The sequence below is a fragment of the Pelodiscus sinensis genome, chromosome 2, assembly GCF_049634645.1.
Source record: "Pelodiscus sinensis isolate JC-2024 chromosome 2, ASM4963464v1, whole genome shotgun sequence".
NCBI classification, from domain to species: Eukaryota; Metazoa; Chordata; order Testudines; family Trionychidae; genus Pelodiscus; species Pelodiscus sinensis.
The window spans coordinates 125224868-125252139 of record NC_134712.1 but is presented as its reverse complement, the minus strand read 5'-3'; the positions used below and the strand labels follow the sequence as shown (position 1 = coordinate 125252139).

At 44.4% G+C, this 27272-nt stretch overlaps 1 protein-coding gene and 1 long non-coding RNA gene across 6 annotated transcripts in view; one reads left to right on the top strand and one right to left on the bottom strand.

Annotated features, from left to right (window-relative positions):
- The window catches only part of CDH10 (cadherin 10), a 167414-nt gene that overhangs the window by 15976 nt on the left and 124166 nt on the right, over positions 1–27272 (bottom strand). For all 3 annotated transcript variants that reach the window (XM_075921417.1, XM_006112616.4, XM_075921416.1), the window contains exons 7-9: positions 15873–16126; positions 8657–8793; positions 6422–6543 (exon numbers count right to left, since the gene is read on the bottom strand). In XM_075921417.1, the coding sequence (XP_075777532.1) occupies positions 6422–6543; positions 8657–8793; positions 15873–16126 (513 nt within the window). The remainder of the gene's footprint in view (positions 1–6421; positions 6544–8656; positions 8794–15872; positions 16127–27272) is intronic.
- LOC112547772 (uncharacterized) overlaps positions 1–27272 on the top strand; it is a 129716-nt gene that overhangs the window by 78036 nt on the left and 24408 nt on the right. The window lies entirely within an intron of this gene.

The window sequence follows — 27272 nt, the reverse complement described above, 5'->3', positions numbered from 1 at the left end:
TGGTGGCTCCCCTGAAAGCTGCCACAGACCTCTGGTTGAGAACAACAGTAGTGGAACCAAAGGTCTTGCACACTATGCACAGTTCTGGTCACCCTCTCTCAAAAGAGGGCAAGGAGGAGAAAGATAAGCTAAAGATGTGTGAGTAAAATGGTTAGAGGAATGGAAAGACTTCCATGAGAATAAACTGTGTGAAAAAATTGGGAGTATTTAGTTTTGAGAGTAAATTAATAAGAAGTGACATCATAAAGATGTAAACACAGTATGATAATAGAGAACATTAAGTATATAAGTCAGTCACCAGATGATCAATGTTATGATGAAACTTCCTTTCCGGGCAGTTTTTTCCAAAATAGTTCACTGCAGGTTTCCTTAATCCTTCCTCTGAAGGCTCTGGTACTGACTGTTATACTGGAGTAAATAGACTAGTGATCTAAAATCTGGTATGAAGATTCCTGTGTACATATGTTCTACTCAGTAAACAGAAATCTTAACATGTGATTTAGATGTCCAATCACAGACATGCACAGCAAAAAGTATACTGGTGTATCGGGATTTCAGCACTACCCAGAAACAAGATAAAGATTGGAGAGTTGTGAAAAACACAGTATTGAAAGAAGAAAGGCTAATCTCAATACAATTAAAAACACATGGGAGATATAAATAGAAGGAAAGGTCACCAAAGGAACTAAAGTAAGAAATAATTGGAAGAGATGAGCAAATAATAAGAAAGTTGTTTAAGAGAATCAATCTTTCAGAAAAAATGACAGAAAAAAGCAAAGAACAGTTAGCCAAGGAATCAAAGGCAATAAGAATGTCCTATAAATACATCCATAAAAAGAAGAATGACAGGAACTAAAATCGCTTGAACTTGAAAAGGTGAGGTGTATGAATTTTTAAATAAATCTATTTGAATTTAGCTTATAATAGAAAGTCTAATGATAACAAGGGCGTCAGAGGAGTCTAATCAAGGAAGCTATTGATATGATACTTGAAGATGCCAAGAAAAAAAGAATTAAAATACATGGCAAAAGAATATTTGATAAAACAAAACACATATAAACGCATAGATCTGGATCAAATGCACTGAAGAGTTTGTAAAGAATTAACAGAAAAAAAATCAATGTTTGCTAATCTGCAATAAAATAGAGTTAAGAGAGATGTCAACAACATACTTTAAGAATATTTGTCCTTTTCATATGTGTTCATTTTTTTAATTGTATCCTTTGGTATATATGGTTGTGACTATTTGCTTCCACTATTTGATCTGAGGAAGTGGGTCTGGCCCACGAAAGCTCATCATCTCCCCTTCCCTCCCCTTCCAGCTCCCTTGTCCCAGGTTTCCCCCTCCCCTCTCCCACCCTCACTCCTCCGTCCACCCACCCCACTTATGTTAAATAAAACGAGAGGTTGTTTGCCAAAGCAGGTGTCTTTATTTGACATTAGGAAGGATGGTTAGGAAGAGGAAAGGAGAAGGGGGGAGGGTGGAAGAAGGCCCCAGTGGGGCATGCAGAGAGAGTTCAGTCCTCCTCCTCCTCCTCCTCCACCAGGAAGCTCTCCCGCAGGGCTTCCCGGATCCGGACGGCCCCCCGGTGGGCTTCCCGGACAGCGGCGGTGCGGGGCTGAGTGTAGTGGCCAGCCATGTGGTCAGCCTCAGCCATCCAGGCTGGCAGGAAAGCCTCCCCATTTCTCTCACACAAATTGTGCAGCACAGAACATGCTGGCACTACAGGAGGTATATTGTGCTCGGCGAGGTCCAGGCAGGTGAGGAGGCATCGAAAGCGGGCTTTCAGTCACCCGAAGGCCCCCTCCACCACGATGCGGGCCCTGGTGAGCCTGGCATTGAAGGCCTGGTGAGAAGGATTGAGGTGCCCTGTGTAGGGCTTCATCAGCCACGGCTGTAGGGGGTAGGCGGCATCCCCCACCAGGCAGACGGGCATGTCCACGTCCCCGACCCTGATGTGGCGGTTGGGGAAGAAGGTCCCAGCCTGCAGCCTCTGGCACACAGAGGAGTTGCGGTACACCCGTGCGTCGTATGCCTAGCCGGACCAGCCCACATTAATGTCCGTGAACTGTCCCCGGTGGTCACAAATGGCCTGCAGGATCACGGAGAAGTACCCCTTGTGGTTGACGTACCGGGAGGCCTGGTGTTCCAGGGCACGGATGGGGATGTGCATCCTGTCGATGGCCTCCCCTGCAGTTGGGGAAGCCCAGGGCGCCTAAACCCCGGATGACGGCGTCCAGGTCGGCGAGGCGGACCACCCTGCAGAGCAGCACCCGGTTGATGGCCTTGACCACCTGCAGAGAGACACAGCAAAGCGCCAATCAGTGGGGCGCCCGGGTGGCTGGGAGTGTTCGTGCCCTGGCAGTGCCATGCGCCCCACTCCCGGAAGCAACCCCCCGGGTGGCGTGTAGTATGGCCGGGAGAGACCGGTGCGGGGCACTTTCGCCTCCTCCCTCCCCCCCCTTTTTCCCTGGGGCGGCCCATCCCCTCCTTGCAGCCTCCCTCCCCCCCCCCCCCCGGTCCAGTGGCTGACGAGTGCCATACCTGCATGAGCACCGCTCCGACAGTGGATCTTCCCACGCCGAATTGGTTCCCGACAGATCGGTAGCTGTCCGGCATGGAGAGCTTCCAGAGGGCGATGGCCACACGCTTCTGGAGGGGGATGGCGGGCCTCATGCGAGTGTCCCTTCTGCGCAGGGCAGGGGCGAACCACTCGCAGAGCTCCAGGAAGGTGTCCCTCCTCATCCTGAAGTTCTGGGTGCACTGTCGGTCCTCCCAGTGCTCCAGGACGATGCGGTCCCACCAGTCGGTGCTGGTGTCCAGACGCCAGATGCGGCGGGGCACGCCGGTGTCCGGGCGCCGTCGCGGCTCCTCCATGGCCCCCAGGGCGGCCAGGCGGAGAGGCAGGGGGCTGACGTGCACCAGGTGGTGCCAGGCAGCCTCGAGCCATTGCTGGCAGGCTTGCAGCAGCAAGTCCAGAAAGTGCACCAGAAGGTGCAGGGCGAGCTCTGGCTCCATGTTGCCACCTGTGGCGGCGTCCCCGAAGGGAAGCACCGACACAGACGGGCACAGAGACCAACGCTTTGCTGTCCCTCGGCGAGGTTGGCAAGCAAGCAGGAAAAGCTGAGAATCGGCTGTCCGGGGGGTCCCTTTAAGCTCAAGCCTCAGATAGCCTCAGACAGCAGCCACACAACGCAACTACTGACCTGATGCCCTGCCAGAACCGGTTTCAGGTGCCCTTAAATGTGCCCCTGCGTCCAATCAGTGTGGCAAAACGCTAATTCGAACTGGTTTTTAGGTCTAGCTGGGTTAGTTCGAATTAGCTTAGTTCGAATTAACTAATTCGGACTAAGTTAGTTCGAATTAGCGCTGTAGTGTAGACTACTCAGAGAGGTAGTCTGTATCAGCAAAAGAAGCAAGGAGCAAAGTAGCACTTTAAAGACTAACCAACTGATTAGGGTATTAGCTTCTGGTCTAATGCCCTTATACATTTGATAGTCTTTAAAGTGCCACTGAACTCCTTGTTGATCATACTTATATGTTATGTTTCTATTCTGTTTGGTATGTCTACACATCAAAATTAATTTGAAATAGATGTTATTTCGAATTAATTTTAATATCGTCTATACAGGCAAACCGCTATCTCGAAATAAAATCAAAATAGTGGAGCACTTATTCAAATTAGTTAAACCTCATTCTATGAGGAATAATGCCAAATTCGAAATAGCTAATCCGAAATAAGCACTGTGTAGACACTTATTTCGAAATAGGGGGCCTCCAGCCCTTCCCAGTTTCCCTTGGTGGCCACTCTGGGCCAAACCAAGAAAACTCCTCTCCTCTCCCGCAGCCCTGAAGCCCTTAAAGGGGTAGACTCTGGCCACAGTGCATGTGCCAGAGCCAGGCCTGACAGCAGTCGCTGCCTCTGACACAGTCGCCGCACAATGAGCCAGCAGCTAGAGACAGCCAGTGGTCCCCCGCCCAGTCCCCCAGCTTCCAGGAGCCAGCCAGAGGCAGGAGATGGCGGGCACCCTCCTGGACTATAGTGGAGATCATGGACCTCATCGAGGTTTGGGGGAAGGCCTCCAATGTCCATGATCTCCACACTAGATGGAGGAATGCCACCGTGAATCAGGACAACCAGATTTTCCAGCGGGAGCTGTTTGCCCAGGGTCTTGCCATCTGTGCCCATCTGCAGACCCTGGTGCAGAGCGTGCTGCTTCATGCAGCTCCAGCATCTGCTGCCTTGCTAGCTTCCTCTCCTCCTCCCATTCCTCCCCCTCCCGCCTCTCCCTTCTCAACCTCCACACCCTCCTCCCCATCCCCCCAAGGACGCTGAGGTCCCCATACCTGCCGTGCTGGGAGACAGTTGTCCCGGCGAGATCCCCATCCCTGACCCCTGAGCTTCCCCTCCCCCTTCCTCCCCTTGCTTCTCCCTTCCAGCTCCGTCCTCCCAGCTTTCCCCCTCCCCATCCCACCCTCTCTTCTCCCCTCTCCCGCCTCCTTTCCCCCTTCTCCCCACAGTTTCATTTCCCCCCCCCCCAGTTTTGTTAAATATAGAGAGTTTATATTTTTGAAAATACGTGTATTTTATTAGACATCAGGAAGGGGGTTAGGGAGGGGTAAGTGGAAGGCAGGCAAGCAAGCAGACACACCTGAGACCAGCTGCCCGGGGAGGGAGGGGTGTCCCTTTAAGCACAGGCCTCAGATAGCCTCAGGCAACAGCCACACAAAGACACTCCTTGCCTGATGCCCTAATCCTGATCTGGTTCCGGCAGGCCTTAACTCTATATCAGTATCTACTCAGTGTGGATGCAGAATTTCGAAACAGCGAAATGCATTTTGCGAGTAGATGCATTATTTCAAAATAACTTATTTCGAATTAACTATTTCAAAATAAGCTATTTCGAAATAATGCTGTAGTGTAGACATACCCTTTGTCTTGTTATGTCTCTATTCTATTTTTCTGTCTTGTATATTTATAATTTAGGGTCTCTGGGGTTTTCTATGGGTTTGGAATATCTCAAGCACATGTTAGGTGCTGCTATAATACCTCATATATTAAGATACTGCATTCTTATGTAATATATTAGATACAAAAAGTCAACATAATGCTACATAATAAATATAAAGAAATTAAATACATAACTACATAAATACCATATTCTAGTATACAATTGTAGATTTTGATGAACAGTGGATATTCATCAGTGGGGAAGACTTTTCAGTAAAGTCTGACAATATATCATTTGTAATTATGGTAACAAAAGGAAAAGAAAGAACGGATATACAAGCGGATAGAACCAAACTAGCATTGACCCCAAAAGATTAAGATGCATGCATTATAAGCATAGCCAGTGCTGGTGAATATTATAATTCCTTGAGTGAAAAAAAACACCACCACTTAACAGTGATCAGGAGCTGAAGGAGTTCAAAAAATAAACTAGTCTCAGTAAGTCTACATTCATCTTTCACACTTTCTTCAACAATACTGTAATGCTTAACCTACCATTCTGGTACCAATTCTGCCACTTTAAAAGCATTTATTTTTCTTGGACAACATAGTAATAGAGAAACTCGTTGGTTTCCAGCAGATCTAATGGATAGCTGCTGCCAAGGAACTAGAGAGTGGGCAGCAATTGATCAAAGTATATTTTTCTGTATCATGTAAAAGCCAAAGAATATAATATGTTACCAGTTCAGCTATTAACATCTTTTATGTTTTTGTTTGACTTACCCACAGAAAGTTTTTTGAAGACACATTTTTATGCAAATGACAGTGTGTGACATTAATGTTTCTAAACACAATATATATGAATTCAAACTACAATTAAGCTCTGTAGTATTGAATTCTTTTGAAAAAACACACCAAATTTTGTTGCCAATTATTTAATTACAAATTGCTTTCTTCTGGGAAGATAACACTGAAACCAATTAAGGATATATTTTTCAGACCTATATGCTGAAGTCTACAGGAATTGAAGCAGGGGTGGGGAATCTCAGGCCTAGAGGCTGGATGCAGCACCCAGCTTGCCTGGATCCAGGCCCCCAGGCTTCAGGGTCAGTGGCCCTCAACCCAAAAAAGGTTCCCCATCCTTGATCTAAAGCAACAAGAACAAAAACAAACCCTGATCCACTGATGCAAAAGTGTAAAAGTAAAATGAACAGAGCTCCCATAGAAAAATATTTCTGTAAACTAAAGAAAAGTAAATAGCTAATTTACATGCTAATGCAACTGCAAAGTATTATTGTGTGGGTCTGAAGACTTATTTACTGACAACCATTCTTTGCCTTCATTTTCATAAACTATACTAGTAGCACTCTTCTCCAGCAGCAAGCTTTCTCAAGCATTTTTAATAGAATGATCCAAAACTAAGTGCCATGGCAAAAACAAATAGCTTTGAGTATTTACAGAATGCATACCTGTCCAGCTCTTGCATTTTCACATACAAATGTATCATAGAATATGGCAAACTGCGGGGCGTTGTCATTAACATCCAAAATTCTAACATAAACAGAAACACGAGTAGTGTCTTTGGGATTATCTGCCAAAAGAAATAAAAGTACGAACAAGTGATTTCTTTTGTTCCTTTTTTTTCAAGACTATTTTCTTTAAAGTACCTCCAGAGCTCAGCTTTCACGGTCAGATCCTCAGCTGGTGTAATTTGCCATAATAGCTCTATGGATTCATAATGCGAGGGACAGGTCACATGAGTGTTTAGAGCCGATTCTACTTACTACCAGAAACAAATTCATTTTCAGGAATCAAGTGGGGAATTAGGCTTTTTATATGAAGATAAACATGTAAAATCATGAAATAATTAACTGTAATTTATATGAAAAGGATCTCTATTAGTATTATCAAATCACAAATTGTTATTGTTAGGCTCAAAAGTACTGTTCTGCCGGAAATTTGTTTTTTCAAAGCAAAACTTATTCCGGAAAAGCAGCGAGCTGTCTACACTGGCCCCTTGAATTTCCGGAAAAGCAGTGACGATTTACTGTAAGAAATCAGCTGCTTTTCCGGAAAAACTATGCTGCTCCCACTCGGGCAAAAGTCCTTTTTCTGGAAAACTGTTCCGGAAAAGGGCCAGTGTAGACAGCACAGTAGTCTTTTCCAGAAAAAAAGCCCCGATCGCGAAAATGACGATCGGGACTTTTTTCCGGAAAAGCGTGTCTACATTGGCCATGGATGCTTTTCCGGAAAAAGGTATCTAACATATTATAAGGGGGTGTAAATCAAAACAGAAAAATGGACATGTTTAAATCATGATAGGAAAAAGCATACAATTATATTTTTTTTAAAGCAACCACATAAAGAGCTTACATTTTCACTGACATCTGTGGGAGTAGGATTGGGCTTAAATTTCCATCACTAAACTGAATACACTTTTTCTGGTTTTGGTTTTATTTTTTTTTTAATTTTTGAGGAACTACATTGTAGTTCAATGGAAGTCATACATACATCATCCATTTCTGAGAATTCCTTTCCTGAACTATATTAAACATTTATATATTTGTTTATGGAATAAACTAGGAAACAATAAAGATTGATCCCAAATTTCTAGTATAACTGGGTGTATGACATTTCAGGGTATCTTGGGAACAATCTGTTAAATATTCAGCTCATGGTCCTACTGTATCTCAGAATCAGGAAATATATGCCTTTTCTACTTGACTTACTGAATTTCTTTAAAAAGGCAAACAGAACAAAAATCTGAGCACTGTGAAAAACTACATCTTAAGCACAGTATTCCAACATTGCCTCTTCTCTTCAGAACATCAGAAATGCATTAGAAAGGGATTTTGACTACAATCGGGGAGGCATGAATTTCAAGCAATTATTATGTAAATTGATTTCTGCTAAAATACCTGAACTTTTCCAAAAAATTAGCATGTCTCTTTAGAAACACCTATGAAGTTGAGAAGTTAAATCATAGGTGGGCAATAAGTGGCACATGGTCAGTTCTCCAGGGTTAGTACTGGTGGGCCAATAGATACTATATTTACCTGCTCAGCAGGTATGGTTGCTTGCAACTCCTGTTGGCCATGGTTTGCCACAGGCTGGGACACCAATTCCTGCAGCTCCCATAGGCTGGGAATAATGAACTGTGGTCAATGGGAGCTGAGAGAAGCCATACCTGTGGATGCTCAGGTAAATAAAGCACCTTGAAGCCTACCAGGTGCTAACCCTAGCTAACCGTATCTGTCCCATGGGCTGCTTATTGACCACCCCACCTTCCTCAAAATATCATCATGAAGAAATGAGTTCAATAGCTCAGTTTAAGCACAGAAGGGCTTTGAATTCTCACTGTATGAACATATTATGAAACAGCATAGTTATCACAGTGGCCAGCAGTCTGAAGAACGGTGACATCAGGCATGTTTATCATCAGAAAATATTGCTTTTAGTGCTTATCCTAAAGCAGAGAATTTCATATTGAATGCCCCTCATGAGTTGATTTGAAAATATCACAGATTTTTTTTGGACACCTAGAATCTTTTGTGACAGTCAGAATGGAATTAGATATAATGATGTAGTAATCTTAATGGTTCCTTGGGTTTATTTTTAGGAATTTTTTTCTGGGAGACAGAGGATTTTATTGATGTATTTAAATCACTTTTTAAAGTAAGGAAAACTAAAAAGATTTGGCTTACTGATCTCAGCTGCTATAACACTAAGATTGTGCCACTGTGATATCTCTCGGTCAAGTGGTTTGGAAGTATAGATGGATCCATTTCCAGAGTGTATATTAAATATTCTGTCAAGGTCAGTATGACGATCCAAAGAAAATCTAAACATGATAAAGGAAAAAAAAATGTTATGTGACTGAAAATTTAAAAAAGCAACTCTGTCTTATGATTATACATCTGTACAATATTCACATTCTATACACCTTCTATGAAAAGTGTTACGTACTTTAAATGAAAAAAAATCTTAATGTATGCATTTTTAAGCTTTTTAAAATGCTGTGCAGTTCATATAATATTTAATGTTGGTGACTGCCTGAACTTAAAAAATATTATAATTTTTACGATTAATGTAGTACACAGAAAAAATACAAATCTTATGAATGATCTCAACATGGATTTACCCTTGACATCGACTCTGACAATTTACTCTGTAACTTTCCATATTCTATGATTTTTTTAACTAAATGATATTATATTAAGATACGAATTACTATAGGGAGTGCAGGAGAGAATGTTGCCTAACTCAGTAATTGAACACTTTTTTCCCAAGAGGAAAATTTATTTTCGGTATAAAACAAAAAAACAAACAAACAAACAAATCTGACATCAGACTGATAAATTATTTCTCAACTTTTTTAAACAACTCTTAAAGCTATCATCTCATAGTTTATTGTAGATTTATTTAAAATAAATCAAGTTTATTGAGGTTATACAGAGCAAAACTTTCCCTGCTTTGTAGAGAAAATCATTGTGTCATCTGGGTATAAACTGTAATCATATATCAGACTGCCCTCTGATTCTTCCCATTTAAGACCCAATCCTGCATTTCCCATGCAGCAAAAACAGTAGGGAGTTTCAGTAAATGATGGACTGGTACCTTTCCATGAGTGTATCATGGGATTTCTAAAAGTATTCAAGGTTTGCTTAACTCTGCACTTAGTGAGAGACCAGATAGGCCAACACAGTTCTTTTTGAAAAGCCTGTCCTGTGCCTGTAATAGTATGAAGGACTGATAATATTTGGAGAATCATCAAAGAGTTCAGGTACTTTTATGAATTTATATGAATGACTTAGAACCTTCACAAAAACCTCTCTTTGTATTTCTAGTACTTACTGATTTCACCAAAATGCCATGGAAATAGCCCCTCTCGTGGTATTTTGATCCTTCCAGTCCCAATTAAAACAGGAAGTGCAGAGGTAAACAAAAATGACAAAATAAACTGACCTGAAAGCTTTGAAACCACACAAAAGTTTTGCTTCAAATTTGAAGCGTGTATTAGTTCTGAACCAGGTGTCTAAATCCTACAATTACAGTTAAAAATAATCCTCAATGTCTAGCACAATATGTCTATATTGCATAGAAGTGATTCTGTCCTCATCACGTTTTTTTTAATGTGGAGAAAAGACAAGGTTAATAGTACAGATTTTCAACAAGCAAGTAGTGTGGCTGTTTGAGTTACTTCTCACATTACAGCTCCACAGTCAATAATGAAGGCCCAGAAAAATCAGATTCAATTGTTACAAGCCTTAAATATCTGACTATGCGTGTCTTATGCAACCATACACCTTCTGCATAATATATGCATACCCAAATATCCCAGAAGATACTGCTGTTAAGATGCGAAATCCTAGACTAAACATGATGGTTACTCGTCTGTTAAACAAATCGAGTCAATGGAAGGAGCAGGCCCCACAATTTTTCTGAAAATATAGCCCTATTTTCTCTTTTAAAAATACCAGGGCCACAAAGTTCACATATGGTGCTGGGCTTCAATCCTTCCATGGGCTGTTGGGATTTTGGATCTGGTTTGAACCATTTGGTTATGCCTACCCAGCCCAGAGCATCAAGCGTCTCATTTCAGATTGCTAGACTGAGGTTCGTAGGGCAGGCACTGATGTACTAAACATACTAGGCTATGTCTACACTGCAGGCTTTTGCCAGCAGACAGTATGCTAATGAAGCACTCATTGACATTTGTCGCACTGTCATTTGCATATTCTCTGCCAATGCTTTTTGGGCAAGAGGTTTTTGTGCAAAAACAAGCAGTGTAGATGGGTCCGTTTTGTGCAAAAAAAACCCCTTTTGCGCAAGATCCTTATGCCTCAAAAAAGGAGACAGACATAGCCTCTGACTCAGGCTGGAGCTCAGGCTCAGAAATCTAGGGAGAGGTTGTGCTTTAGAGCCCGAATTCCATCCTAAGTTGCAATTTCTAAGCCACATGAGCTGTTCAGCCTGGGTCAGCAGGCTGTACAGACATACCCTTTTAGAAATAAGGGCTGCATGTAGAATGCAGATCTGGACTGGGTTCAGATTCCAAAAAGCTTTGGAAAAGGGTTGCTCATACGCAGAGATATAGTTTGTGCTCATTTCTATTATTAAAAACCCCCCCAAAAATTGCCCATTTTTTAAATTTTAAAAATAGCTTGACCTCTCAGGCTAATCTGATTACAAAAGGACACTACCAGTCTAAATAAAGAAGGCAAAACCTTAACGGTCCATTGTCTCCTGTAATACCTGTTACACTACAGGGCTATGTTTGTATTAGCGGGTTCTTGCGCAAGAAAGGCTGTTCTTGCCCAAGAACCCATAAAGTGTCCACACGGTCCGCCCACTCTTGAGCAAGAAGATTTACAGTAAAGCGTGGGAAGAAAGGGCTTCTTGCACAAGAGCTACACTCTTTTCTAAGCCCTCTTGCACAAGAGCTCTTGTACCAGAAAGCAGTGTGGACGTGTGGCAGAGGTTTCTTGCGCAAGAAAGCCCTATGGCTAAAATGGCCATCAGGGCTTTCTTGCTCAAGAGAGCATCCACTCTGCTATGGATGCTCTTGCGCAAAAGTACATCTCTTGCTCAAAAGCACATGGCCATGTGGACGTGTTCTTATGCAAGAGTTCTTGCACAGGAACTGTGTAGACATAGCCTAGATGTCTGCAGATGGTTTGGAAATAAGTAAATGTTACAAAGCTCATTTTCAAGAGCTGAATTCTTTGAACAGACGAGTGGGACTGCTGTTGAGATTAATAAAGACAACACATCTACACCAGAGTGCTGAGTCTGACCCCAGCTATGGAAGTTGTTGCAGTTAGTTTTTTTTTCTCAGAGAAAACAGGAACAATAAGGAAGGCAAAGAATCAAACACATTTATCTGAATTACTACTGCACATGTGGAAAGACTTGCCCTGACCTGTTCCTTAAACATCTTCAGTCTATTATGCTATATCAATGTCAGGAAATAGCTTATTTTGTTGAAGTGGCTCCACTCCTCAAGTTGTGTCAGAGACAACATAAGTGATATCACCAGCTTTGTTCCTTTTAAGACCACAACTTCAAAAGCGCAACAACTTAGATTCTCAGTTGTCACATGAAGTTAGAATGGATAAAGAAGTTATACTGAAATGCATTATCAATACTGAGTGCTTATATGTTCAAAACTTTCATCTGCTATCTTACTTTTCCACCAAGAGAAATTATAATAAGCAGATCGCCACATGAGCATGAAAATTTGTATCTGCATCCGATTCGCAATCCACTAAAACTGTCTGTCGATATCTGCATCTGCAGATATCTGCAGATTTGTGGGGGTCTACTAACAACTTCACCACTCTGAAGCAGTGACACTGGGCTGTGTCAACCCCCTGACCGCTCCAGAGAAATTTGTCCCACCATCTGCTCTGCCCTGGCTGAAGCTCTTTCCCTACTTTAGCTAGGGATGCTACATCCCTGGGTCCTCACAGACCTTGCTTCCCTCCCAATGAGATGTTCAGACATCCCTACATAGCTGTGGTACCTCTAAGATACAAAGACCCAGCCAGAACAGACAGAGCTGGTGACTACTTTTTTTCCCAGCAACCACCATGGCTGCCCACTAGTTTATAGTACACCTCTTTCAAAATAGGACAACTCCTTCGAGGAGTTTGCCTCTTCTGTCTGGAGCACGCTGCAGACTGCAAGTCCCAGAATGCCCTACAGGCAGTTGTCACATGTCTCAGCATGTCTAATCTGCAAAAATGGTCCATGGATACATAGCAAATATCTGCAGAGTTTCAGTACTCATAAGTGAGGCTACAATTCATTTTCCTTTTCAAGCACGGTTTTACCATCCCTCAAAATTTACAAACAAAAGAGTATTTATTGGTCTTATAGTTAGTAAATGATTCTCTGTGGCTAAAACAAACCAGATCACATAGAAATTTAAACATACTGCTAAGCCCTCCCCCAAACAGCTACAGAAAAACTCTAGAGCCTCATCCATCCACGAGCATTCCTTTCTGCCCAAGGACCAATCTACACATTTCCCAGGATACACAAATAAGGGAATAGGGAAAACCCACCATAATCTGGCCTCAGCACTTTAACTGAAAGACTACCAGGACTCTCAGAATCTATCCTCAAAGCACTCAACACACAAAGGGTCAACTTCCTCTAAGAGAGTACCGACTTGCTCCAGAAACTTTGCAATATTAACAACCTTCTCCAGAATGCCACTACATCCTTGCCACTACACGTATCACCTCACGATACACCAACATCCGTCACCATGACATTGACACCTGCCTCAAGATACTACAAGACAATGCACAGCACTCAGAAATCCCATATCACCTAATTCATCTACTTTATCCTCATCCACAATTTTCTGTTTAACAGCAAACGCTATTCAAACCATGAAAACAGGCATAGATACCAGCATGGCTCCTCAGTACACCAGCCTCTTCCAAAGAAGAAAGCATGGAAAAATGCATCACAAACTCAACAATATACAAATATATCCCTGGTACCATTGCACATGATACAGTGATGATATTTTCATCCTCTGGACAGACAACTAAAACCTGCTCAACAAGCTTCAGCAAATGCCTCCATCTGTTAAACTCTTTCTAGAATACAGCTGCACCAACGTCAACATCCTGAATTCCATGATTAGCTTCAGTATTTAAACCCTACAAACAGCTATACACAGGAAGCCCATAGATCATCATAGTTATTTTCACACCAAGAAATCTTACCTTCAGCCAGGCTGTCCAATATCACAGAATTGCTCTGAAGAGAAACAGCTAAACACACTTAAAATAACTTTCTGTTTACAAGGACACTACACCAAAGAGGTACATGACATAATGGAAAGGGACATCCAAATACCCAGGAGAACCTGTGTCAATACAGTCAAAAATTATACTGACTGCACACCTCTCCTTGTTACCTGCTTTGTGATAAAGGAAAGCATATGGGGTATCATTAAACAATTACAACCCATACCCAATAGGGACCACATCTTGAAGTAAATCTTTCCTTACCACCCTCGTATGGCCTTCATTCACTACCAATGGGTGAACAATTTTCACAGTATATCACTCCATGTCTAACCTCACAGTCCTTATCCTCAAAGGACACCTGCATAGTACCTTCAAAAGCCTATCCTAGGAATGTAAATTCATAGCTCTGCTAGACATTAAAAGATATGGCCTTAACAGAGACAATGATTTTATTGTTCATTACAACAAATTTGTAACACAGCCCACTACCTTCCAACTCTTACCTGTGCATTCATTTTAAGTGGTCTCCTACAGCATGTGCGAACCCTTTGTGTTTATTAATCTGTTCTGATTTGTAATTAGCTTATCTACCCTGGTTACCTTATCCAGACCTGAGAAACAACTCTGTGAAGCTTGAAAACTTGTCTCTTCCACCAACAGAAATAGGTACTATAAAAGGGTATGTCTACACTACCCTCCTAATTTGAAATAGGAGGGTAATGTAGGCATACCGCAATTGCAAATGAAGCCCGGGATTTGAATTTCCCGGGCTTCATTTGCATAAAGCCGGCCGGCGCCATTTTTAAATGCCGGCAGTTCGAACCCCGTGCCGCGCGGCTACACGCGGCATGGAGTAGCTAGTTCGGATTAGGCTTCTAATCCGAACTAGCTGTACTCCTCGTGGCATTTTACCCTACCATTGGGATTGGCATGAGCAAATATCAGAAGGTTCAACAGCCCCTGCCACCCATGGACCACAGACTTATCAGGGATTTCCCAAATCCTATAGGTCTAGCCACAGGACAAGCCTACCTAGGCTCATCTAGTGCTCAAGAAAGCCCAAAAGTTTGGAAGTAGTGGTGGCAGATTGCAAACTAGCCTCATGAAGATGTATTGATGGGAATAAGGAGTACCCCAAGCGGCTGGAAGTAGAAGGCAAGAGTAGATCAACTAACCTAGGCCCACAGCAAGGGGTTGTGAGTTTGGAAGGTCTGATGGATTTGCCTCAGGGTTTACCAGGAAGTTTGTGCATGTACCATGGTAAAGATCAGCTACTGTGTATCTCCTATTTTATGTGCCGACAGAGGCATGTAAAATAGGCTACCTGACATAGTCAATGAAGCCGGGATTTAAATATGCCCTGCTTCATTAAAATAAAAATGGCCGCCACGCTGTGACGGATCAGCTGATCATTGGCACAGAGCGCGAGTCAAGACATGGATCGGTCGACAGGGGAAGCCTTTGTCGACTGCTCCTGTAAACCTTGTTTCAAAAGGCATAAGGGAGTGGTTGACAAAGGCTTCTCCTGTCGACCAATCCGTGTCTTGACTCACGCGCTGTGCCGACGATCAGCTGAGCTGGCACAGCGCGGTGGCCATTTTTATTTTAATGAAGCAGGGGATATTTAAATCCCGGCTTCATTGACTATGTCAGGTAGCCTATTTTACATGCCTCTGTCGGCACATAAAATAGGAGATACACAGTAGCTGATCTTTACCATGGTACATGCACAAACTTCCTGGTAAACCCTGAGGCAAATCCATCAGACCTTCCAAACTCACAACCCCTTGCTGTGGGCCTAGGTTAGTTGATCTACTCTTGCCTTCTACTTCCAGCCGCTTGGGGTACTCCTTATTCCCATCAATACATCTTCATGAGGAGATAAAATAGGAGATACACAGTAGCTGATCTTTACCATGGTACATGCACAAACTTCCTGGTAAACCCTGAGGTTTTAAGTTCTTCTCATTCAAACCTTAGAAATTTCTCCCTGATTTCTCTTCAGTGCCAGGGTGGAAGAGCTATCTCAATGTACAAAACTTTCATCAACTGCAATTTGAAAGAGAAACCATTTTCTCCACACATTTTTTTTGTTTGCTTCTGGTTTGTTTTTTAAATCATGAGGTTTATAGAGAGATCATGAAATTACCTGATAGGGCTTGAAGCAGAATCAGGATCTCGTGCCATCACAGTTCCTATGATTGTTCCCACCTCAATATCTTCATGAACCTCAAACAGGTAAGAAGATCTGCTGAAAACAGGAGGCTCATCCACATCCTCCACAGAGATTTTTACAATTGTAGTATCTTTAAAAGGCCCAAGATAATAGAATCGTGGATCCACATGGGTATTCTCGGCCTCTACTTTCAGTGTATAAAGCCTTCTGGTCTCATAATCCAGTGGCTATGGCAGAGAGAAAAAGGAAATGTTATTAAATTACACTGCATATGTTGGATACATAGGAGAGGTAAAGACACAATGGTCCAAATCATCAGCTGATGTTAATTGGTGCATCTCCTCCATAATTAATGGTAGCTAATGGTACTCAAATAAATCCATCTGGCATTGTTCATTATCAAAAGACAGAATAATTGACCATGGACCACTAATCTGTCCACTAATGTGACAATTCTTATGCGGAAGAAACATGTACACACATTTGTCTGAGATTCATTGTTTAAGGAGATATACATTTAAACAGACCTAAGCTGCCAACTGAAATTTTGCAAGGGAAAAAATAAATTTGAACAACCAAAGATTTAAAACTTTGTTGAGAAAGAAAATCAATACTTAATCCTGCTCATTTTAATTGAATTTCATAAAACCAAGATCAGAGATTTTTTTTGCAAAATAGATTTGACATTTTTGTCAGCAGATACTTTTAAAATGAAAAGAGAAGGGTTCGGGGTTATAATTAGAATCCATTTTGAGTAGACAAGAAACTCCATTCCCCAATTTCTCTGCAACTGTCACAGATGAAAAGTGGTAGCTAATTAATGATATATAGAGAATAAGCAGGCTGAGAATTTACCTGTCTGGCTGCAGAGCAGACTTCATTAGCTCACACAAAACAACAGGGAGATATCAAGCCCATAGTTTTCACTTATCAAATTGGATTCTAAGGACACATTCAAAAATTTCCCCCTAAAACTCATAAAATTAGTGCTTGTGAAAGATGACAGGCTGACAGCTTTGGGGACTTAAACATTCTTTGTAACAGCAGAAGAGGTATATTACGGGCAACGAAAACTTGTCTCCACCTCCTCTGCTCCACCTTCTTATGAAGAGAAATCAGAGTAGAAGAAAGAGTAATTATGTTCCCAAGTACACTCTCAATGCCTTTTTACTAAGGCTGCTATCGATGATACCAAATGAAATGCAGCAATTTGTTGACTAGGAACTGAAACTCAGAAATGGCTATCTAACAGTAGTAGTTTGGAGCATCTCATGATGCAAGCTGGGTATGAGCCCAATCGTTGGAAATGAAAGGGCTTGTAACTCATTACCAAATCATTTGAGCAAGGCAGTCCACAACATGTGTGATTTTAAACCCCAAGCCAACAAAATGCCTAAACTAGTGCTTACCTTTCAACACCTAATGCCAGGTCTACACTAAAGATCCATATTGGTGTAACAACATCACTCAGATGTGAAAAATCCATCCTTGAGCGATGTTGTTTTACTGACCTAACTCCTCTGCCGCCCCATGTAGATAGTGCTACATAGATGGGAGAGCTTCTCCCATCAACATAGCTACTGCCTCTCCAGGATATATATTATACTGATAGGAGAAGATTCAGCAGAGCAGAATCTTCACTCAGGCTTTGTCTATGCTGGCTGATGTAAAGCACTGACAGTTATAGCACTGTTCACAGAGCACAGCAGTGAGGTGTCCACACTGTCGGCTGCCAGCATACTAGCATGATCACACTCGTGGGGCTTGCAGCGCCTTTCGGAGTGGTGCATCCTGGACTGCTATCCCACGGAGCATCTCTTCCCTTTCGACCATCTTTCAATGGCTTCTGTGCTGTGTGCTCTGCCTCCTCAGTGTGTGGGAATGGATCCCCAGCTTTTGATGAGAATGCGAGTAGGTCTCACTAGCACATGAGGAATGGCAGTTGAGTTATTCCTGAAGCTGCAATGTGAAAATGAGGACTCAACAACATGAGATTTCTTGTTGACCACAGCGGAACATCACTTTTGGCTTCAGTAACAAACATGGATCATGTAAGCTTGGGATGATGAGCAGTGGCTGGGACTGCAGAGCTTTGGGAGGAGAAAAGCTCCTTTCATGGGATTGTGTGCTGGATTGCCCCAACCACATGGCGCGGGGACATGCGAGTGAGAGCTGCCCTGCCGATGGCGAAGCACGCGGTGATCACACTGCAGAAGCTGGCTACTCCAGACAGCTTTCTCTCAATCACAAATCAGTTCGGAGTGGGGAAGTCAACTGTTGGACTAGTGCTGACAGAAGCGTGCAGGGCCATCAATCGCATCCTGCTCCTAAAGGCCGTGACTCTGGGTAACATGTATGAAATTGTGGATGGCTTTGCTTGAATGGGTTTCCCAAACTGCAGTGGGGAAATAGATGGCACACACATTCCAATTCGGTCAGCAGACCACCCAGCCTCTGTGTGCATTAACTGCAAGGGGTACTTCTCCATTTTTCTGCAGGCGCTTGTGGATCACTGTGGGTATTTCACAGACATTAACGCAGACTGGTCTGGAAAAGTGCATCACAAACATCTTTTGGAACACTGTCCTGTTCAGGAAACTGCAAGTGGAGACTTTCTTCACAGAACAGAAGATCACTGTGTGGGAAGTGGAAATGCCTGTTGTGATGCCTGGAGATACTGCCATCCCTTAATGCTGTGTCTCAAGAAGACATTCACAAGGAGCCTTGGCAGTAGCAAGAAGAGGTTCAATAACAGGCTGAGCAGGTGCAGAATGACTGTGGAGTGTGCCACTGACAACGTTAGTATGGGAAGCTGGACTTAGCCGATGATATATAACACATTAATACAATGTGAGTTGGTAGATACTGATACAGATACTCTTCCTCTCAGGGGTGGCCTCTTTTTTGAAAGTTCAAATATGGTAAACCTACTGGTTTATGGAGCAGGCATGGCCAGCTGGAAAGAGGCGGAGCAAACAGGAAGGTGACTTTCACATAAAATAATTCAAAGGGCGGGTCTGAAGATTGGTCACCTGAGATCAGGGCAGTAGAGTTCAAACAGATGACCAGAGAAACAAGAACAAGCATTGTGGGAAGGGTAACAGAGGCTAGTCAAAATGCAGTACTACACCACAATGGATCTACGCTTCTCACTGAGGTGGTTTACCCAGAGTGCACTAACTGCAGAGCTAGTGTGCAGTGTGCACTAAGGGCCTTGCCAGTGTGGACACCTCAGAAGTTACAGCACTGGGGGCTGCTTTATTATGTGGTAACTTTCCATTGTAGGCTTGGCCTAAAGCACTAAAGTGGCACAGATGCAGTAGTGCACCTGCACCATTTTAACATTGTACATGAAGTTAAGTCCTACATTATTCCATTCCTATTAAGCATGTATTAACATTTCATTTAAATTAATGCTGAATGGGATCCTTAATCTACATTTTGAGTGGAGTAGTAGCTGAACTCCACTGTTAGTTATTCATCTGTTAGTTATTCACTACTTGTTAGTTATCCATCTGTTAGTTATTCACTACTTGAAGGTGCACTGGACTGTGCACTGAAGGTACACTTGGTCCTGAATTAAAGCTGACTGAATAATACAAAAACTGACTCATGAATATCTTCACAAACGCACGTAGAATTTGGTTCTTTGCAATTTCTGGGGCAATATTATTCATTTTCATTCATGAAGATGAACTTGATGCCTTACCATTCTAAATCATGCAAACATGATTCTAGGATGCATTAAAAGGTGTGTTGTGAGCAAGATATGAGAAGTCATTCTTCCGCTCTGCTCTGCGCTGGTTAGGCCTCACTTGGAGTATTGTGTCCAGTTCTGGGCACCACATTTCAAGGAAGATGTGGAGAAATTGGAGAAGGTCCAAAGAAGAGCAACAAGAATGATTAAAGGTCTAGAGAACATGACCTATGAAAAAAGACTGAAAGAATTGGGTTTGTTTAGTTTGGAAAAGAGACGACTGAGGAGGGGACATGATAGCGGTTTTCAGATATCTAACGGGGTGTCACAAGGATGAGGGAGAAAAATTGTTCTTCCTGGCCTCTGAGGATAGAACAAGATGTACTGCGCTTAAACTGCAGCAAGGGAGGTTTAGGTTGCATATTAGGAAAAAGTTCCTAACAGTCAGGGTAGTCAAACACTGGAATAAATTGCCTAGGGAGTTTGTGGAATCTCCATCTCTGGAGATATTTAAGAGTAGGTTAGATAAATGTCTATTGGGGATGGTTTAGACAGTACTAAGTCCTGCCATGAGGGCAGGGGACTGGATTTGATGACCTCTTGAGGTCCCTTCTAGTCCTAGTATTCTATGATTCTATTAAATGCTTTTGCACAAATAATTATTAGCTCAGAATTGTGTTCTTCCTTGTGAGCTATTTGAGATGGATTATGAGAACTGCTCTGTAATAATTTATGAATTCTACATGAAGGCCTAGTTAAGGGACATTTTTTTGTTAATACTATATTGGTTTCACTCAACAGGAATTTGTCTAGGGAAAAAAAGGCATGAAGAAAACGAATGGCTCAAAATAAGCCATCCCTCAGTGAATATTTCAAGAGTTAAGAAGCAATGCTGGGACTATTAACTTGAATGATTTTGCCTCCTCTCCAGCCAATCTACAAAAATCGTTTTCGTCAGAACAGGATAAAGCTGATGAACACAAAAGGATGACCTAACACAGGCAGGATTACAAGAGAGAGATAGTAATTGCTGAGAGAAAGCAGACAGGCATATGACACTGCTGTAGGGTATGAAGAAGTTAGCGCTGCTTAGGTTACCATCAGGAAATGATATAATTTTAGGTGAGACAGACATGCACGCGGACTGTGTGCTGTTTTAAAATTATCTTTTTCCTAGTTTTGTTCCTACTGTTACAATAAACAGAACTTTGGTGTTAAAAAGGCCATCTAGTCACTATGGGTATGTCTACACTACAAAGTTAATTCGAACTAACGGACGTTAGTTTGAATTAACTTTGATAGGGGCTACACAAGCGCTCCACTAGTTCGAACTTAATTCGAACAAGCGGAGCGCTTAGTTCGAACTAGGTAAACCTCATTCTACGAGGACTAAGCCTAGTTCAAATTTACTAGTTCGAATTAAGGGGTGTGTAGCCCCTTAATTCAAACTAGTGGGAGGCTAGCCCTCCCCAGCTTTCCCTGGTGGCCACTCTGGGCACCACCAGGGAAACTCTATTGCCCCCCTCCCAGCCCCGGACCCTTTAAAGGGGCACGGGCTAGCTACGGTGCCCGTGCCAGGTGCAAGCCTGCCAGCACCCAGCTAGCAGACCCTGCACCTGGCACGGCTCGAGCCACCCACCCAATGCCCCCCATCCCTCCCCATCTTCCCGGGACCAGGCTGGCGGCTCCCGGGAGCTTGCCCGGGACCGCAAAAGGCGGGCACCCGCCTGGTCTAGTGCGGACATCGTGGACCTCGTCCACGACCTCCGCACTAGGCACAGGAAAGTGGCCATCTAGGGCGGGAGAGCTGCCAGCCTGGCCACCCAGGAGCAGATGTGCATGAAAATCAAGGTGGCCCACTGAGACCCCAGACCCTGCGCCTTGAGCTTACAATGGCCGTACTGGGTCAGACCAAAGGTCCATCTGGCCCAATAGCCTGTCTGCCGACAGCGGCCAACCCTAGGGACCCTGGAGGGGATGGACCGAAGACAGTGAACAAGCCATTTGTCTCGTGCCATCCCTCTCTAGCCTTCCACAAACTTTAGGCAGCGACACCACTCCTACCCCCTGGCTAATACCACTCCATGGACCCAACCTCCATGAATTGATCTCACTTCTCTTTAAACTCTGTTCTAGTTCTAGCCTTCACAGCCTCCTGCAGCAAGGAGTTCCACAGGTTGACTCTTTGCTTTGTGAAGAACAACTTTCTGTTACTAGTTTGAAGCCTGCTACCCATTCCTTTCCTGTGGTGTCCTTTAGTCCTTCTATTATGGGAACTAATGAAGAACTTTTCTGTATGCACCCTCTCCACCCTACTCATGCTTTTATAGACCTCTATCCTATCCCCCCTCAGTCTCCTCTTTTCTAAACTGAAAAGTCCCAGTCTCTTTAGCCTCTCTTCATATGGGACCTGTTCCAAACCTCTGATCATTTTAGTTGCCCTTCCCTCTCCCACCCTCTCTCTTCCCCTCTCCCACCTCCTTTTCCCAGTCTCCCCGAGTTTTGTTCAATAAAGAGAGATTCTATTTTTGACCACACGTTTTCTTTATTTTGTACATCAGGAAGGGGGGCTAGGGAAGGGTAAGTGGAAGGAGGTAAGGGAGGAATGGGGTACGAGCCTCCGATGGGGAGGACTGGGTTGGCTCTGTGGGCTTCTGGGGGTGGAAGCTCTCCTGCAGCCCCCCAATTGTCCCCTCTCCCCAGATGGCAGCCTGCGGCAAGTGCAGCCGGTCTGATGGCCGAGTGCTGTGATGTGCCCAGTGTGGGCACTCAGGGCACTCCAAGCCAGGACTGCTTTGCAAGCGGGGCACCCCTTTAAGCACAGCCCTCGGCTAGCCTGAGGCAGCAGCTCCACGCTCTAAGTCCTCATCTGATGCCCTGCCAGCACTGCTTCCGGCCATCCTTAACCCCGGTTCAGGGTCCACTTAATGTGGACATGCTAGTTCGAATTAGCAAAACGCTAATTCGAACTAGTATTTTAGTCTGGATGCGTTAGTTCGAATTAGCTTAGTTCGAATTAACTAATTCAAACTAAGTTATTTCGAATTAGCGCTGTAGTATAGACATACCCATTGGGCTCGTCTACACTGGCCCCTTTTCCGAAAGGGGCATGTTAATTTCACAGGCCATAATAGGGAAATCCCCTATTTAAATAAAAATGTCCGCCACTTTTTTCCGGCTTTTAGAAAAGCCGGAAAAGAGCGTCTACACTGGCCCCGATCCTCTGGAAAAAAGCCCTTTTCCGGAGGATCTCTTATTCCTACTTTGAAAAGGGCTTTTTTCCGGAGGATCGGGGCCAGTGTAGATGCTCTTTTCCAGCTTTTCTAAAAGCCGGAAAAAAGCGGCGGACATTTTTATTTAAATGCCGTGGGGGATATTTAAATCCCCCGCGGATTTCCCTATTACGACCTGTGAAATTAACATGCCCCTTTCGGAAAAGGGGCCAGTGTAGACGTAGCCTTAGTGATTATACACTCCTACAGGGAAAAGCTGCAAGTGTCTGAGCTCAGTTGAGCCTGCCATGTAATAACAGTTTATATAGCACATTTTGTAGCCCAGGGCCTCCTCTAGGACTGGGAGAAATTGTGAAACTCCACTCCGCAATATATAGAGCAGGGATGGGCAACCATTTTTTAGTCGGGGCCATTGACCCACAGACAAGTCAGTCAGGGGCCACACACAAGTGAGAAGCAAAAAAAGAAAAAACAAATCCTCACTGAGGTAGCCCCCATTGATAAGGAGGAAGATACTCCCCACATTCCTCTCACACACCAGAGCGTGTGAGTTTGAGTGGTCTAGTGAGGCCCAGGTTAGTAGATTTTGTATGTTCCAGCCCCGGAAGGAGGCAGCGGGGGCTGGAGTGCCAGATCAGGCTCCTCAGTGCTGGGGAGGATGTCCTGAACCTCGAAGGCCAGGTCCTGGTAAGCTGGGGGCTGCATCCAGCTCCTGGGCCTTAGGTCCTCCACCCCAATGTACAGGAAAGATGTCGAACATCTTAGAGGACACAGTCAAAGAAACAAAACGAGGACTGAGGTCTTCTAGCTATCCCCATAACCATTATGCATTATTATCTTATTTTAAAAGTTTGAGTGGTCTAATCAGAAAGTATGAATAAAACCATACAACTGTTATTTAGGTGACTAGACTACATATATGAATATTAGCAAATAGTCTAATTCAACAGTTTATGAACAATCCAAAGGTGTAAATTCATGCCCACAAACTCTCAGTAAATACTTCAATGTAAAGCAAATATATTCACAGAAACTAGGTAGGGCTCATGAACACTTCTGAAACAGGTGGAAAAATGAGCTACTATGGGTGATTAATGATTTGCAACAAGCCAACTCTACCACCAATACAAACCAAATGATTTTAAGACTGATCCACAATCTGTACACAAAAATAAGAAGACAATGAATTCCCACCTAAGCCACAAGCTCCAGCAAAAATCTGTGCCAGTTTCATTAAAAGCCAAATATTTTGGCTCATTTATAAATATGTGCTCTGCAGCACTGAAGGAAGAGGAACATGAGATTCTTTCAAGAAGTATGGAATTCACAGTGCTGCCCAGGGGGAGGGACATGATATACAGTGATACCTTTGTTTTAAAATTTGCAGGAATGATGGCCTGATCACAAAACTATACTACATAAAACATTTGTGCAGGTACTCATTTTCACTGGGAAATGACACATAGCTGAAACTAAGGGTATGTGTATACTTGAAGTGCAAGCACTGTGCTGCTGTAGGGTAGTTACTTACTCAATGCATTCTTCTGTTGCCATAATAAAGCCACCTCTCTAACGGTATGTCTAGACTACAGAGCTTTTTCATTATCCCAGAAAAACTCTGTCGCATCCAAAGAATGTGTCTGCTTTTCTGAAAAAAATTTGGAAAAGCAGATGCGTTTTTCTGGCATCCCTGTAAACCTCATTTTATGAGGAAGAAGGGATGTTACAAAGGTGGGTTTTGTTTCCAACATTTGGCTATGTGTAGATGGGCCAATGTCAGAAACACCACTTTCGGTAGAAAAGCGGAAAAAGATACACAAATTGAGGTTCGCAATTTTCGTATCTTTTTCTGATTTTTCTTTGTAGTGTAGACACAGCTTTATAAGATGCAGTAGCTAAGTTAACTTCTGTTAAATTCTTCTGTTGACATCTCCATGTGTTCTCAGCAGGGCTTGGGCTGACCTTACTACACCACACAGGGCATGACATTTTTCACAGACTTGAACATTGTAGTTAAGCTTTGTAATACAGGCAGTCCCCGACTTACGCGGATCCACACTTATGTCGGATCCACACTTACGAATGGTGCTTTTCTCGCCCCAGAGCTCACGGGCGGCGGGTTGCCACCCATGTCCTCCGGGGCGAGAAAAGCTTCTCCCGGTCTCCCTGGTCTGCTGGAGGGTCCAGCAAAGCCGCTGGACCCCCGCAGCAGACCACGGAGACAGGAGCAAAGCCTTGGAGCATGCCCGCAGCGGGACAGCCCGGGCACGCTTGAGCTGTCCCCCTGCGGGCGTGCTCCGCGGCTTTGCTCCCCATCTCCCTGGCCTGACCAGCAGACCAGGGAGATGGGGAGCAAAGCCTCAGAGCATGCCAGCAGTGGGACAGCCGTGGCGCGCCTGGACTGTCCCGCTGCCTGCATGCTCTGCGGCTTTGCTCCGCGTCTCCCAGGTCAGCAGACCAGGGAGACGGAGCAAAGCTGTGGAGGACTTGGGCGGTCCCGCCACCCCCGTCTCCCTGGTCTGCTGGGGGGGGTGCAGCTAGTGCCCCCCCCCAGCAGACCAGGCTTTTCTTGCCTACCCCTGGGGTAGAGCAGCTGGGGGCTGCTGGGTTGGTCCAGTAGTGCCGAGGAGCCGCGCTACTGGAGCAACCCAGCAGCACCGCAGCTGCTCTGCCCCAGGCGTCGCCAAGTCAGCCGCTGCTGAAACTGACCAGCAGCTGACTACAGGAAGCCCGAGGCAGAGTTGCTCTGCCCCAGGCTTCCTGGAATCAGCCGCTGATCAGTTTCAGCAGCAGCTGACTTGGGGACGCCTGGGTTTCTTAAGTTGAATCTGTATGTAAGTCAGAACTGGCGTCCAGATTCAGCTGCGGTTGAAACTGATCAGTTTCAGCAGCGGCTGACGCCAGTTCCGACTTACATACAGATTCAACTTAAGAACAAACCTACAGTCCCTATCTTGTACGTAACCCGGGGACTGCCTGTATAGACCAGTACTGTGATATCCACAGTACTCTAGCTAGGATTAGACATTCAACTGTCTTGGGCATTTTAGAAAATCCCATACTCTTCGCTGCAGCTATTATTGCCACATAAAGTTTGCATGCTACTAAACCCTGGCTGGCTGTTACTGATTGTGATGTTGTTTCCCTATGATAGTACAGTTATCAAAACAGAGTTACTGGACACTTATTTCTTGGAGATAGCATTTCCGTTTACCAGAGCACTGCCTTGTCTCTCTGTGAAATATGTTAAAATCTGTTTCTAGCACCACTGAAAAACTGTTAGTCGAACATCAAACAAGCCTGTACTATAATCTGGGAATATGTCTACATTGGCAAGATTTTGTGCAAAAGTGGTCGCTTTTGCGCAAAAACTTGTTGCCTGTCTACACTGGCGGGAAGTTCTTGTGCAAGAACACTGATGTTCTAATGTGTGAAATCAGTGCATCTTACACAAGAACTATGATGCTCCCGCTCAGGAATAAGACCTCTTGCGCAACTGTTCTTGCGCAACAGGCCAGTGTAGACAGGCAACATGAATTTCTGGCGCAAGAAAGCCCGATGGCTAAAATGGCTATTGGAGCTTTCTTGCGCAAGAAAGTGTCTACACTGGCACAGATGCTTTTGCAAAAAAGCACATCTCTTGTGCAAAAGCACATGTCACTGTAGACTCTCTCTTGCACAAATACTTTAATGCAAAAACTCTTGTGTTAAAAGTATTTGCACACAATCTTGCCAATGTAGACGCAGCCAGGGATATTAGTGTCAGTATTTTAGAGTGAGATCTCAAACACTGATTATTTCCTGTTCTAAATAAAACAGGGAAGCAGTACAAGCTCTAAGATATAGCTGTGTGATAAATTGTGCAAATGCTGAGCTTTTAAGGGTGGTTATAATTTGTTCTATAGTGTCTGATGTATAACATTGGGATTTACATCCTCTACACCAGTGGTCCCCAATGCGGTGCCTGCAGGTGCCATGGCGCCCGCCGGGCCATTTATGTGTGCCTGCGGAGCAATCTGGGCTGTCCCCACCCCTGGGTGTGCGGCAGGTGCCAGTCCCGGGCGCATGGGCGGCTCCTGCCCCGGGGTCGCCGCACATGCCAGTGCCAGCCCTGGCCCCAGGTGCGTGCCACATGCCGGTGCCAGCCCCAGGGCTCACAGCGCCTGGGTAGCCCCTGCCTGGGGTCGCAGCACATGCTGGTGCCGGCCCCGGATGCGCGGCATCTGGGCTGCCTCTGCCCGGGGTCGCCACACATGCCGGTGCCAGCCCTGGCCCCGGGTGTGTGGCACATGCCGGTGCCGGCCCCAGGGCGCACGGCACCTGGGCGGGCCCTGCCCGGGGTTGCTGCACATGCCGGTGCCGGCCCCAGGCGCATGACACCTGGGCGGCCCCTGCCCGGGGTCACGGCACATGCCGGTGCTAGCCCCGGGCGCCTCATGCTTG